The 24,268-nt window shown below is 40.3% G+C and overlaps 1 protein-coding gene and 6 non-coding genes across 7 annotated transcripts; 5 read left to right on the top strand and 2 right to left on the bottom strand.

Annotated features, from left to right (window-relative positions):
• Positions 1-6,368: 6,368 nt before the first annotated feature.
• Positions 6,369-6,423, bottom strand: LOC137128312 (U7 small nuclear RNA). The gene has a single exon (XR_010914546.1). It is a non-coding gene; the product is annotated as a U7 small nuclear RNA (small nuclear RNA).
• Positions 6,424-6,969: 546 nt separating this feature from the next.
• LOC137128311 (U7 small nuclear RNA) lies at positions 6,970-7,024 on the top strand. The gene has a single exon (XR_010914545.1). It is a non-coding gene; the product is annotated as a U7 small nuclear RNA (small nuclear RNA).
• Positions 7,025-7,724: 700 nt separating this feature from the next.
• Positions 7,725-17,230, bottom strand: zgc:171566. The gene is made up of 9 exons (XM_067505045.1): positions 16,926-17,230; positions 14,801-14,915; positions 13,794-13,844; positions 13,056-13,140; positions 11,857-11,995; positions 10,938-11,044; positions 10,201-10,291; positions 9,741-9,878; positions 7,725-9,582 (listed from the first exon to the last, which is right to left on the bottom strand). The coding sequence occupies exons 1-9, from the start codon at positions 17,029-17,031 to the stop codon at positions 9,461-9,463; spliced, it is 954 nt and encodes a 317-aa protein (XP_067361146.1). The 5' UTR covers positions 17,032-17,230; the 3' UTR covers positions 7,725-9,460.
• Positions 17,231-21,143: 3,913 nt separating this feature from the next.
• trnat-cgu (transfer RNA threonine (anticodon CGU)) lies at positions 21,144-21,215 on the top strand. Its single transcript has one exon. It is a non-coding gene; the product is annotated as a tRNA-Thr (tRNA).
• Positions 21,216-22,026: 811 nt separating this feature from the next.
• Positions 22,027-22,102, top strand: trnat-cgu (transfer RNA threonine (anticodon CGU)). Its single transcript has one exon. It is a non-coding gene; the product is annotated as a tRNA-Thr (tRNA).
• Positions 22,103-22,614: 512 nt separating this feature from the next.
• trnat-cgu (transfer RNA threonine (anticodon CGU)) lies at positions 22,615-22,686 on the top strand. Its single transcript has one exon. It is a non-coding gene; the product is annotated as a tRNA-Thr (tRNA).
• Positions 22,687-24,196: 1,510 nt separating this feature from the next.
• trnat-cgu (transfer RNA threonine (anticodon CGU)) lies at positions 24,197-24,268 on the top strand. Its single transcript has one exon. It is a non-coding gene; the product is annotated as a tRNA-Thr (tRNA).

The following is a 24,268-nucleotide window of genomic DNA, read 5'->3' as shown; positions in this document are numbered from 1 at the left end:
GTTGATGGGTCTGTCTGTTGTCCCCACGCAAAAAGGATCATTGCATATTGTTTTACACCATCAACAAACAACTGCAAATTACGTTTTTTCACTGCTGTGCCATTTCTATTACATCCACTAAACATTTAAACACAACTGGCTTCACGCTGCACCATAAAACCCAGTGTTGTTTAAAACTCCAAGCATCATTCTGGGAATGGTTGCTCCGTTTTAATGACTGTACAGTTTTTTAATAACTGGAAAGCACTAAGCAGTGGTAATCACATCCAAGGTGCAGCACGGCTCACAAAACTAGTGGACACCCCCCCCAGGCCAACTCAAGACCAGGACATTTCATCGAATCACGTCGCTGATTCTCCGACCACATGTGGAAGGGCTTCGAAAAGGAGAACGTCTGAATGACAAATGAAACACTTAAGCCCTTTAGCCGAGGCCTTTTGGACATGGTTAGATTTTAAGTCAGAAATATTCCGATATACTTCTCTTTCTTTGAAATATCTCTAATTTAATGGGTCTGTGTCTAATCATCTTGGTTTCATCTTGAACTGTTTTGTCCCTCAGACTCTTTTTATATTTTTTCCCTTTTCTAAATATCCCTGTTCCAGGTCTTTTTATCTCACCCTTGTTACTTTTCTTTGTCTTCATGACAATTCCACCGTGTCTCCTTTCCCTTTTTGACTGTTTGGTGTCTCTTTGTGCTTCCCCCCCACTATCTTCAATCTACTATTCTTTCCTAACCTCCAGGTGTCAGTTGGGTTCATAGATTTAAGAGACAGGTGTTTGTGCGTATGTGAGAGAGAGAGAGTGTGTGTGTGGAGTTTAAACATGTTAAAAACCTGTGGACCTTGTTTAAAAGTCATATCTGTGCCATAAAACTGACACATGTGATCTCCACCATACAGTAATCACAGATAGACATGCACATAAGACCACCTTAAACACCAATGAATAGACAGCACAACATTTCAGCTTTTCATAATTGATAATTTTGCACCTTTGTTCTCTGACTTTTTCTGTCATCTATTTGGATCAGCTAATTACTGGGAACATGCAGCTGTGAAATGGGAAACACTGAACACTGATCTAGTCGCTCTATTACGGAGCAAAGCCCAAAGAGATCTCTCCCCCTCTAATGAAACAGTTTGTTGAGGTCTTGCACTGAGTTTCCTTTTGCCTTAATCATCTTGTTCGGTTTTTAAATTGGCCTTTACCGGATGCGCGGCACTTAACTAAATAATTAATCAGAGCTATTAGCACTGGCTAATGTTGATCTAACTTGTTAAGTAGTTTCTGTTATATGATGCATGCTTTTTGGAAGCAGGGACCCGATCAGAAAATATAAAATGTAATGGAAAAAGAGTCCAAGGACAACCAGCAGGTGACACTCTGAGAGCTAACACAAACCTTAGTCCACCCTAATTATGGAAAGCAGCAAGGGGGAGCTGCAAAACTCCTGCTAAAATACTAAAGCATGAAAGCTGGATGAAATGTACTGTCTGTCAATTTGCCTGTCTGGAGGTAAAAAGTGACATAATAGGATGGTTTGAACCCAAAATGTCTGTTACAGAGACAATGAGCTGCCTCCACGTAGGATTCACTGCAGTGACATTTGATTTGAAAAGCAATACATTTTATTGGCAGAAAAAGAAAATCTCCAAAAGTTTCTCAAACCAATCCTGCAGCATAAAACACCTCTCACCTGTTCATTTGTATGCTTTAAACACCTCCAAAATGCCGCCCGGTAAACCAGCAAACAGAAGAATGTCGCTCTTTCACTACATTAGGGTTTGAGGAGCTGTCAGCTTTTTCGGTCTTTTGCTTGCTGGAGCTATTTTCCATCTTTGAACCTGCACATCTGTGCGCCCCCACTTTTTCAACATAAGTAAATACTGACAACAATGACCTTGGATAAAACACTGTGGATTCCCTCTACAGTACAATGCGAGTTTCAACATTAGCTCGGAAGGCGCTGCGCATTACAAATGCACTCGCTAACAAATACACATCATAGCACGACACAGACACTAAGTTGTATAATGATGTGAATGGTGTATAATACAGGCTAACTTGCAGTGATGATACGTTACATGGATAATGATGGGGTGGGTATGCACATTGTGGATCAACACTTCGCTGCAGGTGCCTGTGCAGGAGGGGGGAGTGTGTATGTTTGTGTGATTGGCTGTGCACAAAAGTGTGTTTGTGCATTTGTGATTTGCATGAGCGAGCTTCTATACCATCACACGTGTGTACGTGCACGCTTTGCGTGTGTGCATTCAGATGGTCTTGACACCCTTGTCTCTTGGTTAATGATGTGTGAAGATGAATGTTGCTGCTCTTGAAATGCTTCTAGGAAAATGACGATCATCATGATGATGATAGGAATTGCTCTGTGTGTGGTAGTTTGTATATGCATGAGGATGGCTGATGGGAGTAACGGCGAGGATGTGTGTGTGTGTGTGTGTGTGTGTGTGTGTGCGTGCGTGAGGTTCGAGCTGAATAAAGCTCCACAGTAACTCATAAAGTATGTCTGATGAAGATTACCCCGCTTACCCTACCATTGCAACCCACCACACTCGATCATTTAATAAACTCCAAATATTCTGATTGGATTCCCCGTGTCCTTGTGCTTCAATAATGCCGAGGAAATTGAGTTATTTCATGAATTGATAAGAGGAAAGCCCTGTGTAATTAATGTGTCTCAGGGAACAAATATGAAACTGGTTGCAGTCCTTGCTCCAATCCACTATTTAATTAAAATACAGAGCATCATCCATCAAATACTGTAGCATTACATTTGTGTGGAAAGCATGTTTATTAGCTACAGTAGCACAGGACACGGTGCAGAGCACTCAGCCTCCCATTAGGCTACAATTGTTAGACATCAGAGTGTTTAGCTGTGCACAAAGTTCATTTTAGTTTATTGAGCATTATAATGTACAACCTGTTGTCATAAGTTGGGGAGATTTGTTATGGTTCATCTTCACAAATTAGATGCTAGTGAGGCTTTGTAAGTTAAATCGAACAATTGCAGTGAGGATGAATCACCCTGTGCCACTCCAGAGCAGATTCTATGGCTAAAACTGATCTCAGCGCTGCGGTTTTAAAGTGGATCAAAACAGTCCTGGGTTTACCGGGTGCTGGGATGTTTACATAGCTGTTGCATAGATACTTGAGGCATTTTAACCAATGCACTTAATGTTTTAAGGGACTTTAGGGCAAAATCCCCAGAGTTGTTGGTTTGATTCCCTGTGGAAAGATCCTTGAGCAAGAAAATGAACCCCGAATTAGTTGCACCTCCTGGGCGCTGATAAGGGGGACACATGCCATTTAAGTGTAGACCCTTTGGTGTATTAGCCGTGGGAGGCAGAATGGCCAGCATGGTGGAGGGTTAAACTCATTTAGTGCCTGCGTTCAGTGGGTGGGCTGTTGATCTATGCTCCAGATGCAGTGTAGATGTCAGCCACAACCAAAATGGGAAGGAATGTCATGCTGGGGGAATTAAAAGTTGGACTATTTGACGTGGCAAATACAGTAAACGCATAATCAGGACTCACATTCATATTTTCAGTGTTACAACTGGTTGAAGCTTTACGTTTTTACCGGTTACAGTTAAATTGCAGTTTAATTGTAGTAGTAAATAACTGTATTGTGAATTCTTAAGAATATCTTAAATATCAATAGTCCTAATGTAAGTTTGAGTAGTCAAAATGCAGTTTGAAATGAGCTATGATGTACTTAAGAATATGCAAGTGAAACTTATTAAATGTTAAAAGGGCTCTAGATATCAAAAACAATGACCTGAGAGCCGCCCTGTGTCATCTGCAGTCTAGACAAACCTTTAAAGCCACAGTTACTTTTATGAATAGCGAGCAATCTCCAACTTTCACACACAAAACACTCACAAATACACAAAAAATATTTATTCAGGCGTAACACGTTCTTTGATCACCAACTGTTTTATACATTGAACATAGCAGCCTTGGCCATTGATCCTCAGACGCAGTGTGAGTTGCCCATGTCTCAGTGAAAAAAGCTTTGCTTTGTCAGGTCAGAGGAGTCACTTCGAATAACAGTGTGTTCTGGAGCAAACCGGTGTTTGAAGTGATGCATCTGCTGTTGGAGGGAGCTGTTCTGAAAACACATCAGCTGAGTTCTACACCGGCAAACATACTGGGTTCTTTAGTTTTTGTTGCCATTGAATTGTGTGTGCTTGACCATTTCCATTGAAAGGAGCCGTCATACGTTTTGATATTAGAAGTGTGTTTAGTCTTTCTTTTCCGTTATGGTTATGTTCCACAAACAAAGCATCAAATGGTCAAAGAAGTTATCAGTATGGGTGTTACTCACTAAATGAATCGTATTCTGGAGCTGTCAGAATTTGTAAAACATGTATCTGGAGTAGGCAGAAAAGAAGTGAAAATGTGGAGCTGATCAATGGCCACAGGTCTGTACTGGGCAACTTCCAGGTATAAATATGTAAAAGCATAAATGTGAGCATGGTGTTCCTGCACAACGGACGTAGCCTCACAGTCACTAATTTAAAAAAAAACATCCAGTCATAGAAAGCATGCTCTTCTCAGTTTCTGCTGAGAAACAGAAACAGAAACATTGAGTGGTATAATGGCGCCATCTAGTGGAAACGTGTTGCACACTCCATGCACGGGAGTGGAACATGTGGTGGGATTACATTTACTTATACCTGAAGCCTGAAGTCATACGTCCCTGGTTAACAGTACATCAGATAACTTTGCATGTATGTATGTGTGCAGCTTCAAAGTCTGAGCACGGTGGTTACGCATTGGTCTTGTTGACCAAAACTCATGGCTTCCACCAAATTCATGCCTTTAAAATGGATCTGTGTCCCTTAGAGCAGCACCGATAGACATTTAAGATGTTTGCAGGGATGCAAGAACCTTACAGGTAGTGTTACCACTTCTGTGATTTATGAACTTTCTTTGTCCTAACAAACTTTTAATGGGATGTCAAAAAGGCTGTAATATCTGTTCTGTTGATTTTAAACTTTACACCTAACATTTAAATTAGTAATGTAAAGTCTCTCATCAGCCTGTTTCTAAAGTTCCATCCACTGGACCTTCCAATCTTCGCTCTAAAACTCTTAGTATTTGTAACTTGTCTAGCGTCACCATAGACCACGTTATACTTTCCTAGAGCCAGGTTTGGAAGCAATTTGTGATGAGGTGTTTTATGTTGTATTTGGGACTGAATCAATCGCCAAAATGCACGAGAGTCATAATACTGTCTTACACGTAGTATTACCTTTAATGCTGCGGCGGTAAGGTCTCAGTCCTTTTAGCTAATGATCATAGGTTCAATCCCTGTCCATTCCCGCATTGAGTGTAAAGCACCAAATTGCTTTGAGCAATTGGTTTGAACAGGGCTTCATTTATTGGGGCTTTGTATGCACATAACTCTCCCTGCTGGTCAAAGGATGCAAGACAGGCACATGTGTTTGTAGTAGTGTTGGGAGAATTGAGGCTTTACATTTACATGTTACAAAAATTACAAAAATGTAAATGTAAATGTTTTGTAAAAGCTTTGACCCAGTCGAAGCAATTCATTCAGAGAATGGTTCAGTGTTTTGAATCATTTGAATTTGGCGACATCTGCTGGAGAAATGTGTGTAGAGCTTATGGAAAGATTCAAAGATTTGGAGAACGTACTATTCTTTGAATTGATGCATTTTATAATTCTGCAAAAACGTGGTGCCAAGTGCCTGTGTGACTGATTACATGTCATTGTTATTTTAATGCACGTGCTATACTTTTATTTGGGGATGAACTCCACATTTTAGTGAAAAAAAAAATACGTATAAAGTGTGTGACTGGGGATATATAGATAAAAAAGGGGGGAAATGTTTTCATGAGTTTTTATTGAGAAAAACACTTTGTTCCAGTGTTTTTGAATTTAAAGTTTTCCAAAACGAAGCAAAACGTCACTCACGAACCCTAAAATCTCAAAAGCAAACTTTACAAGCCTCGATACGCATTTCATTAAAATGAAATAATAATAATAATTGACACCACCTGCTCTGTTATTCCTGTCACGAGACAATGGAGCATTTATTTTAGACCTGTACTTGTGTAAACTGTAATGTTTTGGTCTGATGTCCTTACTTTCATGCGAATTGAAATTCACGCGCAAAGCTAAAGGTTAAACCCGGAGTAATGGTCTATTTTCAGTCCTACATTTGGCTAAAATCACCGTAAAACGCAACTTTAATTGGGATCGTTTAATACACTTTCAAATCCACAAAATTGCCTCAACATTCAAACACTTTAATGACCTGCACCGCAAATGTTTACAGATCGTTTAAATGCACAGTTTTTTTTCTTTCACAAGTAAAGTGGGGTTTCTTATAAAGAAACCCTGCTAGAAAAACACTGAAGAGCAGAAACTTCCTAATGTTCCTTGTCCATCACGTTGTCATGTGTATGTGACCCACAGCATCATCAGTCATGGTGTCAAATAATAAATAAATTGGATCCTTTGTTGAGCAGAAGGCTCCTCTGGTCACTACAAACGATCGGCTCGTTCGGCGAACGACACATCACTAAAAAAAGAATTGATGTGATTTGCTGGGCTATTCTACAAGGCTTTCAGAAAAATTGGATCCTCCTTTCTCTTATGAACTGTCCACCCATGCTTTTCCCCTGCAGGAGCGACGCTCACTGTGCTAAGTTTACGTTGCGATAAGTTTACGTTTAACAGGTGAATTAAAATGGCGACTGCCGTTATTATTGAAACAGTAAATGATTTTCTACTTCTCCATTTATGCCTTTCAAATAGATCTTATATTAAGCTTAAGCACGTGTCTGATTTGAAATTATGGTATAACTAAATCCAGATGAGCCTTCTGCTCAACAAAGGATCCGCCCATATTTGACACCATGACTGATGATGCTGTGGGTCACATACAGATGACAACGTGATGGACAATGAACATCAGGAAGTTTTTGCTCTTCAGAGTTTTTCTAGCAGGGTTTCTTTATAAGAAACCCCACCGTGATTGTGAAAGGAAAAAAACTGTGCATTTAAACGGTCTGTGAACATTCATAGTGCTGATTTTTAAGGTGTTTGACATGATTTCTTGTATTGAGGGTATTTAATGATCCCAATTAAAGTTTTGTTTCACAGTGACTTTAGTCAAATTTAGGACTGAAAACAGACCATTACTCTGGGGTTTAAGCTTTAGCTTTGTGTCCTCCTGGGCATTGAATGCAGATCTTTGTGGACCTAGTGAGAGGTACCAGTAGGTCAAAGAGTAACAGTACTGCAGCCTGAGGACTAGCACCACGTCTGTCTCACTATTAATCTGGTAGTGAAAAAAGGTCCAGATATCTTGCAGTAATCTACTTTAACCTTTCCAGTCTGTGGACAAACCCCTATCTCGCTGTGCATGTCCAACACCGAGCTCCTCACATTTGATCACCGTGACTTTGACACCAAATCGGACCTGTGTTGGTTTATCTCTTTTTAGCATAAACCCCAACTTATATGAATAACTTCTACTTTGAACCTTTCAAACAATAAGACTCACAAACACACAGGTGCCAGTGAAACCTGACTTGTTTGTTTTTTTTCGAGACCCAATGCCTCGTGTACCCTGCACCATGACAGCTGGGATAGACTCCAGGCCCCCTGTGACCCTAACCAGGATAAGTGGTTACAGATAACGAATGCATATTAAACTAGACAAGAAATTTGTATCGCTTTCCAAAAAAGAACTTTATTGTTTTGGTTTACTAGTTTTCCCGACAATGACTGATAGAAAAGAAAAAAAGAAAAAAAAAAAACACAGACGACACAAAAGACAGGACGTTAGGTCATAATGACAACATGCCACATCGAACATTCAAGGTTACAATTTAAATGCAGACAAGAACTGATCCACACAGTCCACTCATCCCACGAATATCGTTGACATAAGAAAACCGCATACGTGTAAAGTCAAATCCTCATTCCATTTGCATAAAGCGTATAACATGATTCACCTCATGGCTGTTACAACTTAAAGAAGAGAAGCATGAATGTCAGTGTGAAGAAAATTCCCCAAATCCTGATAACATTCCGATATAAGAGCCATTCGACAGCATGTTATAGAAGAAACAACCCAGAAAGACTCAAACACCCATAGAGACACAAAAGTACAATCTTGTATGCAACTCTCTCAACACTCATGTGTAGTTTTGTGGGTCATTAATCTCTTTTTGGAACAACACAATCATAAAGTGATAATGTAAAAACATACTAAGGCTGCAATATGTCACAGTCTAACTGACCATAAGTAGCCTCCTGCTGATTATCAGATGCAACATGGGAAATGAGATGAGTCAGTGTTTACTGGCTGAAGCCCAGGCTTAAGTGGCACTTCCATCAGGCTTTGCTGTACTGACACTGAAGAGGCTCCTAGTTCTTCTCAACCTCCTGGACTTTAAAGAATTAAAGGATCTGATTCTTGTGTATACTAACACAGGCTTGTGATACTATGACACACAATATAATAGCTTCCAAATAAGATGGGGAGCTGTACTGCAACGTTTCACAAACACACACTAAGTTGGTGATTGTGTAATAAGATTAATGAGCGGCTTGAAGGTTTCACAAAGGTCAGGTATAGATAATTACTCAAATGAAATATAAATCTAAATGAATTTTAGAAGACTTAGGAAATATTGGCACTTGAGTGGGTGGTTGGTAACTGATCCCATGTGCTGTATTCATAAAGATATTTGTAGGGCATTAAAAAAAAATTACTTTCTAAGAGCATTCACATTTTACCTGCAGTCGATATCCTGTGGTAAAGGATGCCATGAAAACTAGTTTGGAATTCTTGAGTTTAACCAAATTTTATGTTGACTCCAATCTCTCCTTCACAATGCTGGAGATTGAACAGCAGTAGGAACCCTAATCATTTCAGATCATCAGATGCAAGGTGGTTTGGATAAAAGACTGTAGCTGGACATAAATATACTGTGAGATGAATTTTTCTAATTAGACCAGTATGTAATCAAATATTTGTAATGGGTGTATATAAATTCTGCAACTGTTTATAAATGAAGAGGAGCATCACATTTAGATTGTAGATATATGTTGATAAGTGAGGTGAACACTGTAGCCTAAGTTTAAACTGAACCCAGCGTGGTACTATTTTGTGTTCCTATTTTCCCCCCCATTCTATTTTATTTTATCTGGAATATAACAGTTTCTTTTACCTTCTACGTGTTTTACTTTTCCCTGCACTTCATTCCTGTTTTGTGGCAACGCATAACATACGGCCGTGCAAATCAGCTAAGCTAAGCTGCTAATTATTGTTGTGGTGTTTGAGGCGAATGTAAGTGATGAGTCCATCAAGTTTGGATCGAAAATTGGGCCAAGATGTTTAACCAGTGACAGATTCGGGCTACAGACTGAGCCCACGTCTGTTTCGAAGTGTCCATCAATCAAAGTAATAGTTCTGTATGAAGATAGCATAGATGCCTTTGAAGACGGGACTGTAGTTGTAGATGAGAGCCTTTTCTTCTTCCGCCGCACTGGAGAAATGGTGGTTGCTCTTCATGGCTACAGAAATAAAAAGGAATGATTTAGAAATAAGAGAGCAGAATGGTGTTGTGGAAGAGTACAGCACAGTGAATCTCGACTGGGAGAGAAATAGGCAAACAAGTAGTGGTGGCAACAGGCTGATGGAGGTAATAATGCACACGGTGGTGCCACGTTACCTTCAGAGACAAAGAATGCAGCCGTGTAGAAGCTGGCTGTTACTGCAGCGGTGGAGTGACTCATACCCGGCTTATCTATCCACTCAAACTGGCTTTTCTCAGGATGCCACTGCACCGCATAAAATGGGTAACGGTAGGCTGAAGAAAGACAGAAACATTGTCAACATCTTTCCAAAACACTGTTTTTCAAACAGGAGCACGGTGATCATCAGCTGTTTCTTCAGCTCAATGCTGTTCCACAAATAAGAAAGTAAAGATATGGTCGAAATTTTTTCTCAAAGCGATTCGACAGTTTGAGCTGTAAAATTCCAAAACATGCCTCAATGAAACATTTGCCATTAGATTATGTCCCACTTTCCTCTAAACCTGCTGGCGCCACCTGGTGGCCAGTTCTCTAAATGCCAAATTCCCAGCACTGCTACGGGTGCAAGTCAAATTCCAAAGTGTCGAGGATCAGTACCTTCCATGGTGGAGATGAATTCTTTCTTTCCATCAGTGTTTGTGGATAGGACCTTGTAAAACTTCCTCAGCTTAGCATTTCGGGTGTAGTTCTGTTGGGGCAAATGCATTCATTTCAAAATAAAGTTGTAGCTGCAAGGTGAGCTTAAGAATAACTATAAACCATCCGGATGAAGCCCTGACCAACTGGAACACATTCTTGTAAACAACTGAACCTTGATATTCACTTTGTTAAACCAATCTTTTTCATTCTTTGTGGAGTAATACTGGTCTAGTGTTAAAGCACTGGACTTGTGAAGCAAGGGGTTACGTCTCCATCTACACCTGTTCACCTTAAAGAACAGAAGTATATGATCAAGTCATCTCATTGGGGATAAGCCGTCGGTATAACATGCTTTTTAGATCCCTACTGAAGACTTTATGCCTCATAATGCCTTTTTGTAACAGGAGAACAACACTTCCAGTTTTGTTTCTCTGCTTTCCACAAACTGTTATCTTTGACGCTACCCTAAGCATAGTTCCTGTCCTTGATGTGAGGACAACTCTAGTGTAAAATGTGTACGTAAGAAGAAGGTCACAGGGAAGATAAAAAAAAAAAAGACAGAATAGGGTTTTAAACCTATAATTTATGCACTAAATGAGCAATACTTGCCACTTGGACAATAACTGTGAGGGATAGCGCAACTTTATACCACAAACATGAGGTTTATGAGGTGAGACAAAAATTAAAGTAAAAACCTGCATCGACAGACTCCAGCTGTGGAAGTTGGGGGTGATGTTTTGCTGAGCCAGAGACTGCATCAGATCCTTGGGAAAAGTCCGAAACAGACGGCTAGACTGGGCCACTAGGGGAAAGATAGAGATTTGTGAAGAAGAAATATAAAACTTTTATACCTAAAACTCTTTAATTTTAAAGTTGTTGATTTTGCTTTTTGGTTTTTTTTCTAACATTCATCATCTGTGAGTGGATCTGCCCACAATAGATCCGCCCCCATCCTACCAAACTAAGCAGTGACTGAAGTTTACAAGTGTTAAAGGTATGTTTAAGGAAATCTAATATTATCTTCCATATTAGTTACATTATTTGAGAATATAGAAAAGCAATTTATAGTCAAATGTGAAATCTAAAAGGCTTTGGTGCAGTTGATGAACAGAGCCATTTGATTTGCATAGGATCCACCCATATTCTACATCTGACACCAGGACTGATGGTGCTGTGAGTCACAGCCACAATGCAGGTTGTGAGCAAACAGGAACAAGAAGCATTGCTCTTTTAGTATTTTCTAGCTGGATGCCTTTAAAAGGAATCCCACCATCTTTGTAAATAATAATAATAATATTTGATGTCAATAAAATGGAGAGATTAGTCATCAGACATTGATGATTAGCTGTTACTCTGATTTGTCTGGCTGCTTAAGTAAGGCTCAAAATATCATTTACACCATCCTTTTGATGCATTCATCTGTTTCATCTCAGAGTTTAAAAGAAACAATTTGACAATAAAAATGGGAATTTGCGGCCCAACTTTATTACTAATCTTATAGCTATGATTCTGTAGCTGATTTTGTCTTTATGATTGTTGCCGGATTAAATAACCATGAAGATCACATTTACTTGAAGGCAAAGCGAGCACAGAGGCCAAAGTCAGAATGAATACCTGATGTGAATGTCAGAGGTAGAGCCACAGCCTTGGTGTCAGTGAGGGTGAGCAGGTTTTTGTTGGCCGTGAGGACAGACAGCTGCTGGAAGCCCTGACAGGTTCCCCAGATTGGAAAGTAGTCCCCAGCATCATTGGCCTGTAAATGAAGATCGACAAAAGGAAAAGTTGAAACGGATTTGAGAGGTTACTGTTGAACGCAAAGGTTGCTGCACCACATTTTTTTAAACAAGAATATAATATTTAATAAACAATTTGCTGGTAAAAATAGTTAAAAAGTAATAAACATAAATTCATTATTTTAATCAAGTCAAATCACTGGTTGATCTGTGTTTGACCCAGTGGCTCCTCTTGCCTTGGTGTCTGCGGTGACAAACTAAAGATTATTACTAAAAGTTCTTGCTGTTGAAAATACAAAATTCCGATTAATGGTAACAGAAATGGGAAATAAATAATATCAAAAGGAAACATGCAGATACAAAGACAGAGAGGAAATGTAGATGTATAAACACCAGGGACTGCTGGGTAATGTGGACAGGAAGCCATCTACCTATCTACTTTTTTTGGTTCAGGACTAGTCCCTTCATTCACTGGTTCAGCCAAATAGCAGCGACTAACAGAGGGAAAAAAAAGGGGGAAAGTTAAAAGTGGCTGTTTATTAATGCCTGGAGGATGATTGGAGGAAACAGAGACTGGCTGCCTCAGGTATGTTAGCATAACCTTGTTGAAATGTGTGTTTATGGCTTATGGAGTGTGCTTGAATATCCAGTTATTTGACTGTGCACGTCGGGTTGTATAATTAGTACTGTTATGTGAAGGAGTAAGTTCATCAGTTGTTTAAGACCTTTTTAAATTTTAAGAAGGTGTGAAGGCGGAAAATCACAGGAAAGTTGATAGTATCGTACTTTGATGCTGGTTGGACACCTGTGTGGACCAATCGAGGCTTCATGTGTGAACATCTCTTGCTTCATAATCACTTAGTATTTGCTCTGTACATAGGTTTTAAAGTAAAATCTGGACATTTATTAAAACGTCATCCAGAAGGTGCCTTAAATGCCAAAAAGCAGAGTATTAATTACCACAAAGTGCAGGTATGCTTAGCTTAAAATAAACTGTCCTCTAATATCACAATAGGAAAAAAAAAGCATGAAGCACAGAGAAGTTTATAGTATTAACATTACACGTGGCAGATATCCTACCTTCAGAGCCAAGCTGTAAAAGATCTTGGCAGCTCGGGTGAACAGTGACGTCTGAATATCTACGTCTCCTCCCGGCAGCAATAACCTGAGAAGACACCACGTTCTCCATTAAACATTCAGGCAACATGCTGGGAGAGAAAAGAAATTGATATCACTCCACCTGTGTCTAAACTTCACTTATGATAGAAAAAAATATATAATATTTAATTAGAATGGTCAGAAAACCAAATGATCAGTATTTTTCATCTTGTCCCTTCAGGTGTCGCCACAGTGGAATGTGTTCCGCAGGTTGATTCTGCATGAGGTCTTTTGTTTTTACCCGGGATGCCCTTCCTGTCGCAACCCTCCCATTTAATGCAGGCTCAGAATCAGCACCAAAGTGGCTCTTGATGGCTGGGTGGGGTCACACATGGAGGCATGGGATTCGATCCTGTGGCCTTCTGCATCCCTACCTGATCCCTACCTCAATCAGAAGCATCAGGAAGCATCCTGGATAAAACCTTGGTCACATATTTATCTTTAACCCAAATGTTTTCAGTTGGCAACTAATTCCAAAGGGTTGGCTTTGCTGTTTTAATACTTTTTTGGGGGGGGACTGTGTGACCCCTAACGTTGTGAGGATGATGCAGAAATGTGTTCTGGGTAATAACAACATAAGGCCACTTACTGCTTAGTAGTATCAGATTACTTTATGCATGTGGACTGATCGAACACACAACAAAACTTTGGTCCACTCACCCATTTATTGAGTTGAATAATTTGACATATTCTTCTTCCGTGCGATTAATCCTGATGAACAAAATAAGACAAAGATGGTGAAAAAAAGCTGATAAAACCCATAGTCTTACATGTATGTCAAGCAAAGTTAAATGTATTGCATCAAAAACACATTATGTTTTTACTGCATTTCATTATTAATAGACTATGATAAACAAAAACAGTGTTAAAAATTTAGCTTTAAAGGCCATTTTCCACAGAACATTACCACCCGTAACTGTAGTTGTTGGTGATCTTAATTTGGTATACGGTACATAATCCAAAGAAATCATCTAAAATGTTTCTTCAAGTTTTTTGGATGTAAAATCTCTCCTGGCTCTCACCTTCTCCATTTTCCACCTAACAAACCAGAGGAGAAACAATCTTTATGAATGGGTGTCAAGATTGCATTGTCCAGGGGTGATAAGTGGTGTCATGGTCCACCCAGTTTGACACAGATGGCCTCTAATACTCCACTTTTGAATCATTTGTCTTTTCTGGCCAGAATTAGAACAACGGATTATTGAGAAGCGCTATTAGCGGCTACGGTTAAAAAAAAACAACAACATTACTTTCTAACCAAACTACCTTTAAAATGTTGTCCGTCAGCTGACTCAAAGCTTTCAGTCAAAGTACCTGATGTGTTTGGATGTGAGTAAAGTCAGTGCAAATAAAAGGAAACGTCACTGCACATAACCGGAAGCTTTATTTGCCTATAGGCCGTACACAGCACACAAGAGACGTTATATTGTTTGAATTATTGGAGTCAACATTGATGCAGGTCAACATGTTGCAGTGTATAAGAGAGGCAGACCACTTCGAAGAGAAGCTCTTCGCTGCTGCAATTTTCCTCTGCAGTAATCTCAACATCAACAACACTGTAACCTCCTTGAGCATTGCAAGTGGTTTTGATTTAAAATTGAGGTTTCTGGTCAATAGCATACGTACACCAACAGAACCAACAATGAATGGAAATGAAATGGCTCTACCTGATGGGTACAACCCTGGCTCCAGCTCCCTCTAGATATTTGACATAGGAGGCGGCGATGTAAGAAGAGCCTCGAGCAAGCTGATCTCCTGGAAGGTTTTCCTGTGCCAACACACCTAGGGCAAAATAAACACATAGTAAAGGAACATCCAATATTTGATAGGTATGGAAGCCTGTTTCTGCCACTGGGGGAAAAAAAATGTATAGCCTGCATTTCAAAATAATAAAGAAGTAATAAATTTAAGTCAGGCTTCCATAGGTAGGTATACATAAAGTCCATAAAAAAATGTTTATCTTGGTTGGCCGCAAAACTATGTGCACACAAACCTGAACTTGTTGTCCGGCTGAAGGTGCAAACCCCAAGTAGTATAATGAAATTTAAACCTCACAACTTACTTACTTTTGTGGATCACATGGAAATAACTTCCATTTTCCCACCGCACAGACACTAAAACAACAACAACACCACATTGCCTCTCTTGAGAAATGTCCATAAGTCAGCCACCTGGAGTAGCTTGTTCTTATGTGCAGTAGAGCTCTGGTTTTGAAAAACGGTTAAAAACGCATGAACCAGGTAATCAGACCATTGGATGACATGTTTATTACTCACAAAGTTTTTTGGAAAATGTTACCTCAAATGATCCAACTGCATAGGTGGGAGCTCTGGAATTTTAGAGATTCTGAGAATTTGGGGTAAAACAAAAAAAAAAAGCCTCAACCAATGATGTTTTTGAATCAAAAACCCTGTGGAATAGTGTGTCGAGGTTTACGAAAAATTAAAAAATTAAAAATAAAACTTAATCACCTAATTCAGGTTGCAGACTGAACATGCAATACATTGTTGGTTCTAGTGCCTTTTTGAGGATTGTCGATGTGGTAAATGACCAAAGTTATCCGAACTTTGTTATGAGCAACATTCAGTGTCTAGGGTTCGGATAAAAATCTCCACACTACAAAATTGTGTTAGTCATAGAATTTAGAAAAACAGACACACACCCATTGTTACATGTTTGCTTCTTATAACAATGTAACATGTAAACACCTCAATGAGGCAACACAGTAGTATCCTTAGTGTAGCATAGTGTACTTAGTTCTAACCACAGGTCATGAGTCATGGTCTTGATGTCGAAAACCCTGTCTCACTTCACACCACCATGATTGCAGCAAGTTTGCTCGAGGCAACAAAATGCACTTGTTATAGTTCTGTAAATCATATCAAAAAAATGTAGCCGTGAGTCAGATACGGATGCACTGTTCTATATGTTCTGAACACACAGTGATATTGTGCAATACAGTAGCCTGTGGCAGAAACTGTTGTTACTGTGGGAAAAAACTAAATAAGCACTGAATTACACAAACCTGTAAAACACCCAAATAATCGTCATCGTCAACCATCATCATCATCATGTTCTTCTTCTTTTGACTCCCTGGCGTAAGAACCAGGTGTTGCAAAATGTTTTACTACAGTACATGCATTTTATAGTACACCTAAAAATATGAATGAGCAGTGGTGGATGCAGTACTCAAAAACTGCCCACTGAAATTTCTACATAAGTACATGATTTACATTTTACTTAAAGCATTAATAGTAAAATTAATTTTTTTCCCCTCTTTGTCGTTTTCTGTGGACCAGTGCTGCTTCATGTTTGGGGACATTAATTGAATAATGGTAATGTACATAAATTATGTTTTTTTTTGGTTTTTTTTCTGTTTTATTACTAAACTACTCGTGTCGAGTGAGGAGAAGAGGGAACCAACGCAAAGTTCAAGTTCAGGAAGCCAAAGAGTGAAAAATGACTGCATACCAGCATATAGTGAAAATACTCTAACGCTGCTTTGCTTCCACTCACCAATGAAGAAGCTCGGTATCAAACATAAAGCGAACATCGCCAGAGTACACAGATACACAGATGTGTACTATCGGGCACGCGTGTTCCTAAACAACCACCATTTGCTGGTATAGAACGACAGGGCATTATAGTAAGCACACACACACACACACACACACACACCTTTTCTCGAACATTCTGGATGGGAATTACATAAGAGCTGTCATAATCCGACCTGTGCAGGCGCCTTCTGCAGCTGGACGGACACACACAAAGCTCCGTGCGGCGGAATCTTACCGATGATGGGTCTGTAATTGAGCTGCTGGCTCGTCCCCGCCGCGCACAGTCCGCACCACAGACCGGAGACTAGCGCCGCCAACACCGCCGCAGCCGGGCGAAACATGACACACACAGGTTGCAGGATTGGAAGAAGAGACCGTAGGATGGGTTTAAAGCTCCAGCTGTGTCTAAAATACCAAAGGTCGGATGTACACGCAGGCTGATTACGCTGTGTGACTGAACACTGATGCTTCAGTCTCGCTGTCTCTCTCGGATCGGTTTCTGCCTCCGTCCAGGCTCCTTCTGAAACGCAGCAGCTCAACTGCGTGTAGATATCGCCTCCGCGGCCCCACGTCACGTCAGAGAAGGCTCCACCTCTTCTCTGGGTTTCCACACACGAGCCAGTCTCCTTCACCCCCCCGCTGGCTCCTCCTCGTTCACAGGTAGCCCAAAGCCCAGGTAGAACGTCCCAGCTCCACAGTCAGATAGAAACTGCTAATCAGTGAGGAATCCGCCCCACAGGTAAAGGCTACTGGAGCGCACGTGTTGTCTTTCTTCCGTCAAACACCGAGTGAGCTGCAAAGAAACGCAGCTGGAAAGGGACGTGGGGCACACACACATACTAGTTTCCGTGGTTGTTGGGGACCACAGTTTTGACCATCACGTGTGGGGACCATCCTGTGGGGGACATGAAAAACAATCCGGTGCGATATTTTAAGATTTGACTGCTAATGCTTCCCCTAAAATGTTAACAATTAAATCCTGTCTCCACTCTGCTAATTGGGGACCATTGAGGATATTAATCAAGATGGTCGATAAAGATCTAATTTAAATAGAATTTTGGTATTTCACACACATTCTTGTTGATTCCTGGGGACACACACACACACTACTAGTTACTTCAATGTTTTCTAATTGGTTTTGTAAAGGGTAAACTAACCCGGACTAACAGACTAGACTGTTATGTCTGTTTGGTTAGATGAAGATCACTAAAGTAAGAACTGTGACTCATATCAAACAGAATACAAACTGGTGTCTCCTGTCTCTAACTCCTGTTTTGATAAAAAAAATTAAAAAAAATAAAAACTGACTTTATTATACCCTGTGTCTGCAAGTAGAGACTGAATAGTTAATATGAAGTTGCATCACTCTGTGTTAACTGTGGCAGGGTGTGGGCACCATCCTGTAAGGTATGTTGTCAACCTGCCATGATTGTTACAGTGGGTTACCTGCATACCTTTTTTGGCTAAAATGTTGTTTAAATTGTTGAAATTTGATGGACATTTGCTTGATGGTATGTGTCCATCCATGGGACACAGACAGAAAAACTGCCATTATGGAAACAGACTAATCATTTTCATTTCCTTCAAACAACAAGGAGTTCTACTGCCATTGCAATATTCCCTAAATTCCATTTAGTTTTCTGTGACAAAAACCTTATTGTGCTTTAACCCAAGTACAGCCTTGGCAACTGTCCTCCACTTAGGCATATAGCTGCTTTGAGATACATGCTAAGATAGTGAAGGGAGGCATGGATGATGTTTGAGAAGATCTTAGTTAAGAATGAATCTGAATGGAATAACATTTGTTTTGTAGTTGTTTAGTCATCCAATTTGGGTCTTGCCCAAGGGCACTGCTGGCCCTATGATTAGCGGATCAAACGCTCAACCTCCTGAGCCACAGCTGCTTCTTTCTAACCCATCAGAGAAGTCATCTTATTTCTGCTTTAAAACCAATGACAGGTGGCATAGCTTATTTCTAGTGTTCCTAATAGTATCTGCTAACATGGAGTGAGTTTAGGTGGACCTGTACTGATTAATAAAGTGAATCCCTCATCCTATGTCTGTACTCATTGGAGGTGTTGCTAGTAAATTTGATGTCTCCCTGTAGGTGTGTGTATGTGCAACACTGAACAGGTTGGTGTTTTTGATTTTTTTCTTTTATTGTACTGAAATTTCAACCTTTAAGCTCCACTTTGCAGTTGTTTATTTGAGGACATCAGCTTGACACTGATTTACTAACCTGACAATAAATGTAGCTCAGGCTGATGATGTATGTAAGGAGCAAGAGAGTGAGACAATACAACCATTTTTAGGACAGCAACGTGCCATTCTGATTCTGAATGTGTGTGTTTGCAAGTGCCATCTTACATTATGGCTGCAGTCTACAAGCACACAGCTGAAGCCACTGAAATGGAAATGTGGATTCAAATCTCTTCCTACACGTCAGGGCAGTTCAGTATGTACTGGTCAACGCTACTTTCATGATGTTACACCGATGTACACCGCAGATCCCCATAGAGAGAATTAAGGAACATACAGGAGATGAATGGGACAGTGGAGCTTATAAGATGTGACTACCTTAAATTATCTATAGTTTTTCTTTACAATACTCATTAAGAAAGAAGGGCCTAGCAACCCCTAATTATTGTGTTGTATTGACAGCAGATCAAATGATTTTTTGCATTGTGAATTGGACAATGTACTTGCAGTGATGGCACCATGCAGACATCACCACCTCTGCACGTTAGTGAGCACTTAAGACACCAAAACACATGCAGCTCTGCTTACATACTGACCCCACAGGAACAGGGACTTACATGCATTTGAATGACCACTACACTGTCTTGCTGGATGATGAAGTATATTGTGTTATGTCTGCATCTTTCCTACTCCAAAGCCATTCCTTTCAGGTTAGGTGATCATTTACACATACTAACCTGTAGAGGCCTTATGTAACAAGCGGCAGACTAACCTAGCCAAATGGAGTGCACCGAGTATTTACTGGCTAAGCTCCAGGCTTAAGGTTACTTCAAGCTTTGACTGTACTGGCATCATCAAGGCTTCATTTGTTCTCGACATCCTGTTATTTTAAGAACTAAAGAAGGCTAATAATCCATCTCAGTAAAGTCAATATTGAATAAATTAAATGCTCAGGCTTAGTCATATGTTTTCAACCCTGCAGGACTGTAAACCTTGTAAAGTTAGGCTACCAGTTTCGGAAGTTTTGTTGGCTCCGTTTTGTGGCATGGTGGCCAGGTGGTTGGGTGTTAGTGTCATAAACTGAAGGTCAATCCCCAATCTCCATCCATGCCTTTCAATTCTGATGGGTTCTTTGTCTTCCCTTCCTCCAGTTTAAAAATGTGGGTCTTCTCCGCAATAGCACCTTAAGTTTTTAATCCCATGTCAATAGAATCATAAAGAATCACTTGCCTTCTTCCTTCTCTCACCCGGGAGAATGCGTCTGTCCCTATCCACACTCTTGTATGTCTTCTCATCTTGACTACTGTAATGCTGTTATCTGGTACAGTAACTCTAAAGAGACAAGCTCAAGATGTCCATGACAAAAGAGAAGATCTGAAACATTCAAGCTTTGTCTTTTCTTTAAGTCTCCAGGATTGCTAACACAGATGTAGAGAAACACAACTCCTGTAAGTGCAGAGGTGGTGACCAAGTGGTAAAGGTGTAAATTCTTAACAAAATAATTTAAAGCAGGATTTTGCTTCAGATAAAGCACCAAACTAAGTGTGTAGCTCCTGTGATGTTAGAATCTGCAGTCACACTCTGAAAGTGATTTGTCAATGTCCTTAACTGTTTGCATTGTACACCGTTGATTTTGGTAAGGCATTGCTGAAAGTAACTGAAGTACTGACTTCTGTCAAGTCCATTTCTTCCGATGTTATAACTAAGCGCATCCATAAAGAGGACTTGAGTTTGATGTGTTTAGAGAAGTGGGTAAGAGGCCAACTAGTCAGCTGTCAATATCAAAAGATATTTGTAAACAGTGTCCAAGTGTCCAGCATTGCTAACACAAATGGAGAGAAAACACAACACCTGCCAGTGCAGGCGTGGTGGCCAAGTGGTATGGCAGTGGTCTTGGCAGTGGTCATCCTCTTCAAACAAAAGCAGTTTTTAGATACCTTAGTTAAAAACTAAGAGTGTGTGGTAGTGCAGTGTTAGAATCTGTAGCCACACTCTGAAAGTGATTTGTGAATGTCCTTAACTGTTTGCATTGTACAATATCAAATTTGTTTTGGTAATGCATTGCATTGCTAAAAGTGACTAACGTACTCACTTTAGTCCAGTAGTTAGTGTCCCCATTTCCTCTGATGGTATAACTAAGGGCATCCATGAAAGGGACTTGAGTTTGATGTATTTAGAAACTAGTTAGCTGTCAATATCAAAAGATAATTTCAAACATTCACAGCTGTAGAGGCACACATTACCTGTCAGTGCAGGCGTGGTGGCCAAGTGGTAAGGCGTTGGTCTCGTAAACCAAAGATCATGGGTTCGATCCCCATCCATGCCTTCAAATTGAAGCCATACTCATAAAACATAAATTTAGTTTCCAATAAAACATATGAACTGTACACAAGCAAATTACAGCTGCATCATATTTGGCTAGATGCTCCCTAGGAGTGTGTAAAGATGAGGCAAAATTGCTAAGGTGATGCGTAACCCTAATCATCTTCACAAATTTATAAATTAAGCAAATGTAAGTTTTTAGGTTTTAATATAATTTTGACTTTGACTTTATTCACTTTCTATTTATCAAATAAAAAAAATACAATGTTTAAATGTATGGGGATGTTATATAGATGAAACCAACATAGAAAGAAGATTATTGTGTCACATTAGTCAGTAGGTGCACTCAAAATCCCATCTGGTGCGGTTTCAGTTTCTGCTATGGTGTGTATGGTTTTCCATTCCGTTAAAGAGAACCTATGTAACCAGCAGCACACAACATGACTGCGAAATGAGTGCAGTGTTAACTGAGTAAGTTTACATCAGGCTTTGGCTGTACTGACACCATTAATGCTTCCAGTTGTTCTCCGCATCCTGGAATTTTTACAACTCAAGGAGGCTAATAATCATGTTCAGTATATCAAATATTTAATCATGTGAAACTTGTGTGTACTTACACGAGCTCGTGATACAATACAAAAAAAAAGTACAGAAAGAAACAGGTTTCAAATTAGTTAGTGATTGACAGACTGAAAATAATAGTGCCAAACACAACAAAGGCTTTTATTTTATGAGGATTTATAACAAATAGATTTTTGACGTTTGATTTTTTTTTTGTTTTTCACAGTTTAATCCTGAGACTGAGGAGTGGTGGTGGCCAAGGTGGTGGCCAAGTGGTAAGGCGTTGGTCTCGTAAAACAAAGATCATGGGTTCAATCCCCATCCATGCCTTCAAATTGGAAACATCTGTTTAAACCACGAGTTCAAAGCAGTGTTTCTGTTCTGATAAAGTTTAAACTAAGAGTGTGTGGTATTGTGCTGTTAGATTCTGCAGCCACATTCTCAAAATGATTTGTAAGGGGCAAGCTGTCAATCTCAAAACATAATCACAAACATTGAGCCTTAACATTTACTTTTAAAGTCTCCTTGACTGCTAACACTCCTCTAAGTCGTTGAAGTCGTTGGTGTCATAGACCAAAAGTTTAGTTTTTGGTAAGGCATTGCTGAAAGTAAATAAGGTACTCATATTTGTCAAGTCAAGTAGTTAGTGTACCAATTCCTTCTGATGGTATAACTAAGCGCATCCATAAAGAGGAGTTGAGTTTGATGTGTTTAGAGAAGTCGGTCAACTAGTTAGCTGTCAATATCAGTAGATAATCTGAAACATTCTAGCTAAGTCTATTTCTTCAAAGTCTCCAGGATTTATAACAGAGATGTAGGGGAACATAACTCATCTAAGCAAAGGCGTGGTGGCCAAGTGGTAAGGCGTTGGTCTCGTACACCAAAGATCATGGGTTCAATTCCCATCCATGCCTTCAAATTCAAATTAACCCCTTAACAAAAAATTTTAAAAAGTATTTTGCTTCACTGCATCGCTCTCATCATTTTCCTCCTCTCCTCTCTAACCATCCGACCTGCTCTCTGGATGCGATTTCTTCCTCTCTCCTTCCAGCAGTTGCAGTTGCACCCGCACTAATGCCAGCAATTACACAAATCATCAACACATCTCTCAACGCAGGCACTTTTCCGACATCATTCAAGCTGGCCCAGATTACCCCACTGCTCAAGAAGCATTCTGTTGATCCCTCACTTGTGGAGAATTACCGACCTGTCTCTCTTCTGCCATTTCTGGCCAAGACAACGAAACGAGCAGTCTTTAATCAACTCTCAGACTTTCTTTCCAATAACAACTTCCTCAATGTCAACTAGTCTGGCTTCAAGAGGGTTCACTCCACAGAATCAGCACTCCTGACTGTCGTGGAATCTCTCCGAGCTGTAAAAGCCACAGGTCAGTCTTCTGTCTTAATCCTACTCGATCTATATGCAGCGTTTGACACTGTGAACCATCAGATACTCTTGTCCACACTCTCTGTCTTGGGCATCTCTAGATTGGCTCTACCCTGGCTTCGGTCTTACCTATCGGGACGGACCTTCAAGGTGTCCTGGCGGGGGATGTTTCTCTCTCTCATATACTCTCTACCAGTGCGCTGCAGGGTTTAGTTTTTGATCCTCTTCTTTTTTCTGTCTATACTACATCCCTGGGTTCTATCATCCGCTCACGTGGCCTTTCCTATCACTGCTATGTTGACGACACACAGCTTGTCCTGTCCTTTCCACCGGACGACTCCACTGTCTCATCACGCATGTCTGCCTGTCTCACAGACATCTTTACCTGGACTAGAGAGAGACATCTTCAGCTCAACCGCTCCAAGACAGAAGTCCCTGTCTTCCCAGCCCGACCTTTGACGCAAAACCACATTAACATCAACACTCGATCTACAGAGATTGTCCCCACTAAGTTGGAAATCTGGGGCTCATCATCGACGACCAACTGTGCTCTCTGTTTCTAGGCCATGCAGATTTGCCCTCTACATCAGAAAGATCAGAGCCTACCACAAGGAACAGACAACCCAGCTCATTGTCTCAACCCTTTGTTAATGGGGTTACCTGTATCCACAGTCAAACCCTGGAACAAGCTACCAAACTCCGCACGCTCAGCAGACTCTCTCCCAATAGTCAAAACACTGCTGAAAACAGAACTCTTCCGCATCTTCCTATGCACCTTCCTTTTTCTCACACTTGCATCTCGTGAAGTGTTAACACTTTTCTGATAGGACTCTGCTTTGATGTTTTCTCCTTGACTTAGATTCTTCCTGCCTTGTACCTCACTTGAAAGTCGCTTTGGATAAAAGCATCTGCTAAAGGACTAAATGTAAATGTAAATGCAATATCAAAAGATAATTTAAAACATTCAGACCTAGCCTTTACTTTAAGGCTGCAGGATTGCCAACAGAGATGTAGAGGAACACAACTTCAGTGAGTGCAGGCGTGGTGGCCAAGTGGTAAGGCGTTGGTCTCGTAAACCAAAGATCACGGGTTCAATCCCCGTCCATGCCT

Source organism: Channa argus, chromosome 5, assembly GCF_033026475.1.
Source record: "Channa argus isolate prfri chromosome 5, Channa argus male v1.0, whole genome shotgun sequence".
In the NCBI taxonomy this organism is placed as follows: Eukaryota; Metazoa; Chordata; class Actinopteri; order Anabantiformes; family Channidae; genus Channa; species Channa argus.
Note: the sequence above shows the minus strand (reverse complement) of the source record. Positions and strands in the feature narration are given on the sequence as shown.